The following is a 9,824-nucleotide window of genomic DNA, read 5'->3' as shown; positions in this document are numbered from 1 at the left end:
ATTATTTAAGAGTTATTAATTAATGATGATTAATTAATGTGCTAAAATATATAAATTGGATTTATGTATCAATGTTACAAATTCTATAATATATATATATATATATATATATATATTTGTATATATTATTTATACGTTTTTTTCTAGTATTATTATTTAAACAAAAAATTAAGATATATAAATGACTTTAGTAAAATAAAATAATCACATATAAAACTAAGCTTTTATCTTATTTTTTTAATACAAAATTGATTTATACTATTCTACCTTACATCATACTAATAAGAATTCAGGTAAGTTGATAATTTTTTAATTCAGACTCCATAGTTGATAATTTTCCTAACAACTCAAGGCACCATTGAGTAAATTTTGAGGTTTTTTAACCCTTTATATAAATTTGTATTTAAACTTTTTAACGAAATAACGTAAAACTTTTATATTTGCATGTTTTAATTAGGAAAACACAAAAAAGCATGGCTTGTAGCATAGCTATAGGTCCATCATTGAAAATGATTTAGTGAAAGAAAGAAAGAAAGAAAGAAAGAAGTGTACATGTTGTAGTATAACTACATTGAAACCAACACAACATGTAATGGAAATCTAACAAGTTGTTTGTACAGATTGAGGTAGGCGAAGGAAAGAGACAGCTTTTATGCTTAATTCATAATTCAATTAAGGACTTGGTACAATGCATTGCCATCAATTCTGCCCCAACCTATCCGTATTTGGAGTACTATAATGCATCATTTGTATTTGGAACATCGGAGAATTTCTCCCACATTTTCATATATATGGTCCCTTGACTCTATTCCAAAAGTTGTGCAAATCACTTGAAAAATGTTTGCTCTGTATTTTTTAACTATCTTAATGATTCAGACATATACATGAAAAATCTAAAACAAGAATCGACTGAAACTCATATTTTTTACCATTTCGATCCACCAATTTTAAGAGGGTAAACTTAGCTTTTCCTTAAAGACATCAACTTTAAAGTAGGATGACATAACATTATCTTATTTAAATTTTAGTTAATTTTATTTCATTTCAATTTATTTATAGCTGTGTTTTTTTCCTCCTAGTAAAGTCTTCCAACTTACTCATGCGTGTTAAATCGGTATTTTCATTCAATACCCCTTCAACATCTACATCAGAAATGACAAAGAACATAAAGAAAAAAGCATTAGTCTACACATAATTTTGGCCCATGTTTTGCTTGTTTTCAATGACATAGCTCAGAAACCTTTAATGAGCTTTTGTTTTTTTTGATGGAATGATGGATTTATGGGATTGATTATGATGACAATAACACCTTAATGACTTTAATTTGCATGGACCATAGTGTCTCAATTGCTCCCCACGCCTTGGTTAAAGCTTCATAGGATTTTGCTGGCAAACTTTAATTAATTGATACAACCTCAATGAATAACTAGTAGTTGGATCTATAGCATTTCTTAATCATAGATCTTAAACTAATTAAAGAGCATGGAGACAACGAATTAGGAATCAATTAAATAAATGAACCAAAAGCGAGATTGCAAAATCACAATTTGCTCTGTTAATCCATTTTGTTAACTAGGACTTTTATCCTGGATTATCACATCTAGCTACTATGTTCTAATTTTTAGAATACTTAATTAATTGGACCTTAATTTAACACTTAGGTTCAACTTTAGTTGTATTGAAATTTTACACTCTATAGCAAAGTTGGCTAAACAAAACAAACAATAGAACCATAAGTTCGACATTTTGCTGCAGATGACTAGCACCAACTTAAAATTTCTATAATCATTTCATTTGATTTATCAATGTTAAGTGTATTCCAAGAAATATAATTTGGGTTGCTACTTCAATTCCGCTTAATATTAGATTGCTAGTATTGTTTAAGTCATTCTCGTTTCTCGATACTATTTAAATTTTCATTGTAATTTTTTAAAATAAAACTATTTGAATTACAATTTGTTAATAAGAAAATTAACTACACAAATTCACTTGCATTTAAACTGATAGGAATACAACAAATTTTCGATGTTCTGAAAAGGAAAGAAAATTTTGTCAGAGACACTATGTAGCCGTTTTATTTGACTATTTTTGTGAAGAAGTGCTCCAAGTGATAATTATATGTTCTGGAAAAGATTAGTTTCTTACTCAGAATATTATTGATAGTACTAAAAAATGAGAGATATTGTTAGTAAAGATTCATTGTTATTATATTTTCATATTTTTCTCTCCAGTTCTGGTAATATTTGATTCCTTTACTTTGCTACTTATCTAACATTCCATTTTCATCACATTTGTGATACTTATGGGACCGTATTCCGCGCACCATTGCTACAGTAAACAAAAAAAGTTGAAAAACTAATCTCAGAAACATAGCCAATGCAACCCCATTCACTAAAAAGGGGATTCTGTTTATTCATGCATGGCTCTCTCAATGTAATTAATACAATGGCCTCAAAGTTCCAATTGGGGTTGTGGATTTTGTTGTTTCTTTCTATTAATCCATGGATTCAAGAGCAATACAACTAAATATATGCTCAAGTGTACCAAAATACTTAAAGATAAATGATTTATATAATAAATGAATTTAAATATGATTTTTATTCAACTAGACTTAGTCTAATAGTATAAGATCACAATAAGACTAAATTCAGAATTCTATTATTAAAACTAATATTTATTGAGATGAGTAATCACACACTCAAAAAGAAATTAATTTCATATACCTTGATATTAGCAACAATAAAAAAAAACTATTGCTATACTTTCACCTATTAATATAATTTTTTTTGCTGGAGTCATAATAAATATGAAGGGCACCAAAAATTGATTGTGGTAATTCTGTGGGCTGCCAAAGAACATGATGGGTATTTTCCCACAAAAAGTTACTAGAAAGCAAAAGGAAAGGACATCACTTGGTTCACAAAAGAAATGACTCTATTTTTGCCTGAATGGCTTGGAAATCACGAATCAAGTTACATCCTTTGTCTCTAATACTTGTGGAAAAGCAAAATTTTCAAGTGTTAATTTATCATGCACCAATTGCTTTTTAAGTCTAGTCCATTTCTTTTGGTGCAAAGAATGTACCCTTTAGTCATGCTTGATGGAAGACCCTGATACCTTAATTTTTGGCATCCACCAAAGATAACTTAAGCACTTTCAATCTCTTTCTCAGTACCAACCAAACGCACTTCCACACATGAAGATTTTCAAAAGTTGCAATGATGTTGATGGAGAGCATTTAGAGTCTCTGAATGCATTATATATATTTTTCCTTACTACACAAGTGATGAAATGTGAATGTAAATAATATGGTTATAGATAGTTTATGGAAGGTATTGTTGAAAAATGGAATGACGTGTCACCAAGCTAGACAAGGTGATTCTTATGAGTTCTAGATAAAATTGACTTGCCACCAGTCTTTAAATTAATCATTAGGCGTGATTAATACAAAGTCATTAATTCCTTTGGAGATAATTACAATTTAGAAGAATACCCAAACATAAAACAACTCATTTCTATTCAACTAAGTATAAACAATTGTGACAGCTAGATAATCATTTCATTTAAAGGTAATAATGCATGTAAATCTAGTTATAGCAAATTCAGAATGGAAGGAGTAACACCCAGTAACCAGAAAGTAACATCATGGATTTTAGTGCTTAAAATATATTAATTTGTAACCATAGATAATAATCATCTCTCCTCATTTCTGTTCCATTTCGTGTCCCTACTTAATTAAAAAATATTATTTAATTGGAAATAAAAATTATAATATTAAAAATTATTATTTGTACATTATTCTATGAAGCTTGATTGACGTGATATATGAGGACATGATTTTTTTGAGACAGAGGATTCTTGTCGTATAACCATGAGTTAGTGTTAAAAATAATGATGAGGATTTGTTGTCCAAATTTCATGTCTTACCAATTAAAATAGAGGCAACTAATTAAAGTTGTATACTAATATAATAGTTTATTATAAACTTATGGATTGTAAAATATGGAAAATGTGTCCAATAATAGTTGAGTTTTTAAATTCTTAAATGCAGGAGTTTTGTAATACACATGTTGATGTTATATTAAGGCATGTTAGATGATGAAATAGTGGAGTATGAATAATGAGTTGGGGGCAATGTGGTAATTCCATGTTATAGTGTGTAATAAAATATGAAAGACTAAACAGGTTCCATGTAAAGAAGATAGGCCATATTACAGGCTTGGGCCTGAGTGGGCTTGAAGAACCAATACTTGAAATTGTTATTTCTGCATGTTTTGATTGATGGAACATGATTGTCGATATGTCCGAGTGGTTAAGGAGACAGACTCGAAATCTGTTGGGCTTTGCCTGCGCAGGTTCGAATCCTGCTGTCGACGTTTTTATGAACTTTCAAAATAGTTGTAATAATCACTTTCTTCATTTTTATGATCTTGAATTGTAATAATCACTTGTCAGCAGTAGCATATGCTAGGTAGCTATAACATACCCATCTTAATCTAATTCCTTTTCTTTCTGCTTCTTAATTATTTTGTTATTGGAGTTTCTTTCATGATTAGGATTTCTATGAAAACATGTTCAAGTGGGGGGTGGCTGACCCCTAATGTTTCCTCATATGTGGACCACTTTTATTCATAAGTCTGAGATATGAGACGTTTATAAAACTCGTCCGTAGATCTATTACACTTCGATTATGAATTAAACCCAATTATTAGCAAAAAAATGAATGAATAAACATTTACTTTAGAAAAAGTAGTGATACAAGTATAAGATGTTGGTACAAGCCACATGATAACCCAAAGTTGTTTTCCTTACTTTTTAATATAAAAATTAGTAACATGAGGTAATTATTAGACACCATATGATTATCATCAAGCCTCTTTAAATTAAAATTGGGATGAATGGTCCTAAGCAATGTTATAAAACTAAGCTTGAACTAATCGATCCGACCGGTTCAATCGTGAACCAGACATCTAACCAGTCTAAACCCCTCATTATAAAAATGATATTTTGTAATACATTTTGTAACAACACTTTAGAAATAAATGTATTAATTATCACACTAAATCATCATTACCACAAATAAAAAAATATGTAAATGTCTTCTACGTGTCCACTGTCCAACGCAATTGAATCAGTTTTGTCTACTGATCCAATGGCCGACAAACACGTTTGTAATCTATCAAAATCATGTGAAATTGATTAACATGCTACTTTAGTACTAAATTGCATTATTCTTTTAAATCTAATTTAAATGACTTAAATTTAAATAGTGTTAATAAGCATATGAAACATTATATTTGGACTATGATATTAGCCGGTGATTCAATGCGGAGGTCTACCATATGGTAATGCTAATTACATGATATATATTTATTTCATGTCAAGTTATTTGAAGTTGACGTAAATGATTTGTTAGTAATAAAATGGCACATGATCCAACTCTTTCATAGTACGGCCACAATAAAATAAAGTGAGTGAATATTAGTTCTGCTGAACTATTGGATGAACTTCATTTTTCTCAATTGGCACAGCACTTGCATATTTATGATACCAATAACATAACATCGATTATAGCACTTAAGATAGTGCTGTCTTTAATATTTAAAAGATTTTATTGTCCTCACCCAACTAAAAAAGGTATTGTTATATGAAAAATATGTTGCCCTAGGAAAACACTAAACTTAGTTTTCAAATTAAAATGAATCAACAAAACCCATATAGAAATAGTATTATAATATTTGAGATGCTTCTTCTTTTAGAAATTATTGGACAAAGTCCACTCTTCAAGTACTTACATTACAAGCAGTTGGTGCAGCATTCAAGCAAAATAGGTCTTTCTCTCCAAAACTATAGGATTGGGTGCATGAAGATTTTGTAGTTCACTACTTTTGTTTCTTTGTTTTGGATAATGGGAAGCCAAGACATGGAGAAGGAAACTGAGGGTTCTCTACTTCAAGAGGAGTTGAGTGACCAAGACATGAATCCACATGTACAATGCTGCAAGGGTGGTCTCATTACCATGCCTTTCATTATAGGTACTACTTCTCATTACTATTTGCGAGTTAGTTTTCGAAGTAGAATAAATGAAATGAAATGTTAGAGAATACTTTCACAAGTATAATTCATGATTTTTAAATCGTTCTCTCGAGAAAACCAATACACAAGTTATTTTCTCCAAATGTTATCTCTTTTTTCTTGGGGTGGTAAAATACTAAATTGAATGATAATTTCTTATGCACGTACTTGAGGATTCATATTGTTATAGTTTGATTTGGGTGATGAAAATGAATATTAAATGCAGGAAATGAGGCACTAGCTAAATTGGCTAGCGTTGGAGTATTTCCAAACATGATAGTGTATTTGATAGGAGATTACAGAGTTGGAGTAGTGAAAGCAACTAAAATTATATTCTTATGGTTTGCTGCTACCAATTTCACTCCTGTGGTGGGTGCTATCATTGCTGATACTTATTTGGGTCGTTTTCTCTCCATTGGTTTAGGTTCAATTCTCACTTTCCTGGTACGTTATATCATTCTAACTATATATTGTTTTAGAATATTTCGACAATATTTTTGGACACTAGTACTTCACACTATCCATTTTGTTGGGAGTATAATACATGGGGTTAAGTAAGAAATAAATTTGAGGCTATTTTTTGTTTCTTTCCAAAATAAAAGGTGGCAAGTTTTGATGTTAACAAACGTTCTACAAATAATATTATTGAGGTGTGATAGAAAACTCTTACTACGTTGGTTGCAAATTTATGGTTTACATGTGCAAAGATACTCTAGAGATTTGTAAAAAATTTAAAATTGTGTAAAAAATTTAAACATTTTGTTTTTGCTTAATATTATTATTATTGGTGTGTGACAAAGTTTTGAGAGAAAATTTGAGACAACAAATTTATATTAATACGAAAGAAAATGAAAAGTGAGAAAATGATAGATATAATTGTGATGTAATATATAAGGAATGGAGAAAAAAATGGAATAAAGTATAAAAATATGATCTCAACATGATACTTATTGCCATAATCCAAAAGAGAGGAGTATATGGAAGATGTTATAGCTCTTGGTGATTTGGTCTATATGACTTATGCATAACAATGCCATTTTTAAAGGGAAGAATTTCAACTACAATCACATAATATAATTAATTCAAGTGAGATCTTGTTCTTGATATCCTTCTAAAATTGGTTTAAGAGTCATGCCCGTTTCTATTTGGTGGGTAGATCCTAAGTCTTATATTAAGGATGTTTATAACCTAAACATTATCTAATCTTTTTCTTATATCAGTACCTTGTAATTCTTTAATACATTTTCGTTTATAAAAAAATGTAATAAAATATAAGTGTTGATAAAGAAAAGTTGTATAAGAAAATCATGTTTCTTTTATTAATAATCTATATATCATCCCTCCATTATTATTCCAGGGGATGGCACTGTTATGGTTAACAACCATGATACCCCAGTCAAGGCCTTCTCCTTGTGACCACTCAAATGAACAGTGCCAATCTGCAACAACAACACAAATGGCTATTCTCCTCTCTTCTTTTGCTCTCATGTCCATTGGAGGTGGTGGCATTTCATGCTCCTTAGCATTTGGTGCTGATCAACTCAACAATAAAACCAACCTCAACAATGAAAGGGTCTTGGAAAGCTTTATCAGCTGGTACATTGCTTCCCAAGCTATTGCTGTTGTTTTTTCCCTGACAGGAATAATTTACATACAAGACCATCTTGGATGGAAACTTGGTTTTGGTGTTCCAGCAGCACTTATGTTCTTGTCTACCTTCTTGTTCTTCCTTGTTTCTCAACGTTATGTGAAGCAGAAACCACACAAGAGCATACTCACTGGCTTTGCTAAAGTAATTGTTGTTGCCTATAAGAATAGAAAACTTTCATTTCCACCCAAGGATTTGGATGGCATATATCACCATGACAAGGACTCAAACCTTGTTGCTCCAACTGATAAGCTAAGGTTAAGTGCAATCTTTTCCCTAATGATCTTGAGTTTGGTGAAAACATTATTACTGAAATGTTAACTTCATGTGAAACTTTGTGTTTTAGGTTTCTTAATAAAGCTTGCATCATCAAAGGAAGAGAACAAGATATAGCACAAGATGGGCCTGCCTCAAATGCATGGAACCTTTGCACAATAGAGCAAGTAGAAGAACTAAAGGCCATAATTAAAGTTATTCCACTTTGGTCTACAAGTATCATGGTCTCAGTTGGTGCTAGCCAAACCTCATTTTGGTTGCTCCAGGCTAAAACCATGGACAGACACATCACTTCAAACTTTGAAATTCCTGCAGGCTCTTTTAGTGTGTTCATGATGATAGCAGTGTTTGTATCTGCAGGTGTCTATGATCGTGTCATTCTTCCTCTAGCATCAAAACTAAGAGGGAAGCCAGTTAGAATTAGTGCCAAAAAAAGAATAGGAATTGGTGTGTTTTTCATCTTTCTGGACTGTGTTGTCTCAGCAGTTGTTGAAAACACAAGGAGAAGGAAAGCAATGCATGAGGGATACATTGATAATCCTCAACAAGTGTTGAACATGACATCAATGTGGCTTATACCACATAACATTTTGTGTGGTATAGCAGAAGCATTCACTGCAATAGGCCATTCTGAGTTCTATTACACTGAGTTTCCAAGCAGCATGTCAAGCATTGCAGCATCACTATTCAGTCTAGGATCTGCTGTAGGAAACTTGATAGCAACTCTTATATTCAGCATTGTTAATGACATTACTTCCAGAGGGGGGAAAGTGAGTTGGGTTTCTGATAACATTAACAAGGGTCACTATGACAAGTACTATTGGCTTCTTACCATAATGAGTGCTGTTAATATAATCTACTATCTGGTTTGTAGCTGGGCTTATGGACCTAGTGCTGAAGCTGCCTCAAAAAAGGAGGAAAACTTAACTGAAAAGGGGAATAGGATTCATCATGAACAAGAACAAGAAATGCAAGGCTCCTAAGTGGGGGGAAAATACTGAAGCATATCTAATTGTTTACATGTAAGGTTGATTGGCCACTTTTTTTATCTACTTGTTTATGTAAAATTAATTAGTCACCCTTTTTGGAATTGCATCCCTGAATAAAACATTTGTGCATGTACATGGTTAAATGTAATGTAAATTGTAAGATGAAGACAATAATTTATGTATACATTAATCTTAGTACAAGCTTATGCCGATCCATGAAGATACAAGCATGTATCATAGAAGCGGTTGTAGCACTCTCTACTTCATAAATTAACCTTCATCAAAACACACCCTCAAAGACTTCATCTACTCCACAAGAATAATAAGCATGTGTCATAAAGCTAGATAAATGAAAATACCTTGTTAATTTCTTGTCTCAACTTGTCAGTGATTTCTGTTTTTCTGGGTTTCATCATCTGGCCCATAAGCTAGATAAATGAACCTCTTCTATTCTCATCTTCTCCATTGCTAACTCTCTCTCTCACTCTCTCAACGTTCACCTTTCAAAGAAGAACATATGGGTGGGTTGGACCAATTAAAAACAAAAAATACCAAAAAAATACAATACTGATTCATTATCGATGTACTTTAAGTACTAGGTGATATATTGCTTTAACTGTAAGTTTTTGTTTTATACTTTTATAACTTGCCATATAAATTTAAAATTATTAAAAATTACTGTATTGTCATGCACAGATTACTATGCTTCTACATGAACACAAGGTTAAAATCATTATAATAAATCTACTTATTCTTTGGATAAAAATAATTTGTATATGGGTAAAGACTTAAAAGTCTTTTCTTTGTTTAGAAAAATTATCATATTTAGTTAACTT

The 9,824-nt window shown here is 31.2% G+C and overlaps 1 protein-coding gene and 1 non-coding gene across 2 annotated transcripts; both read left to right on the top strand.

Moving 5' to 3' along the window:
- TRNAS-CGA lies at positions 4,295 to 4,376 on the top strand. The gene has a single exon. It is a non-coding gene; the product is annotated as a tRNA-Ser (tRNA).
- On the top strand, positions 5,809 to 9,191 carry LOC109357845 (protein NRT1/ PTR FAMILY 1.2-like). Its single transcript, XM_019601899.1, has 4 exons — positions 5,809 to 6,035; positions 6,302 to 6,519; positions 7,433 to 7,980; positions 8,070 to 9,191. The coding sequence occupies exons 1-4, from the start codon at positions 5,909 to 5,911 to the stop codon at positions 8,980 to 8,982; spliced, it is 1,806 nt and encodes a 601-aa protein (XP_019457444.1). The 5' UTR covers positions 5,809 to 5,908; the 3' UTR covers positions 8,983 to 9,191.

The sequence above is a fragment of the Lupinus angustifolius genome, chromosome LG10 (genome assembly GCF_001865875.1).
Source record: "Lupinus angustifolius cultivar Tanjil chromosome LG10, LupAngTanjil_v1.0, whole genome shotgun sequence".
Classification (NCBI taxonomy): Eukaryota; Viridiplantae; Streptophyta; class Magnoliopsida; order Fabales; family Fabaceae; genus Lupinus; species Lupinus angustifolius.
Note: the sequence above shows the minus strand (reverse complement) of the source record. Positions and strands in the feature narration are given on the sequence as shown.

What these genes read in the sequence shown, in the direction of transcription:
- LOC109357845 (XM_019601899.1), top strand. Translation starts at nt 5,909, where the DNA reads ATGGGAAGCCAAGACATGGAGAAGGAAACTGAGGGTTCTCTACTTCAA. An exon ending in GTTCAATTCTCACTTTCCTG is followed by an intron (nt 6,520 to 7,432) that starts GTACGTTATATC and finishes TTATTATTCCAG; the next exon opens with GGGATGGCACTGTTATGGTT. An exon ending in GCTCCAACTGATAAGCTAAG is followed by an intron (nt 7,981 to 8,069) that starts GTTAAGTGCAAT and finishes TTTGTGTTTTAG; the next exon opens with GTTTCTTAATAAAGCTTGCA.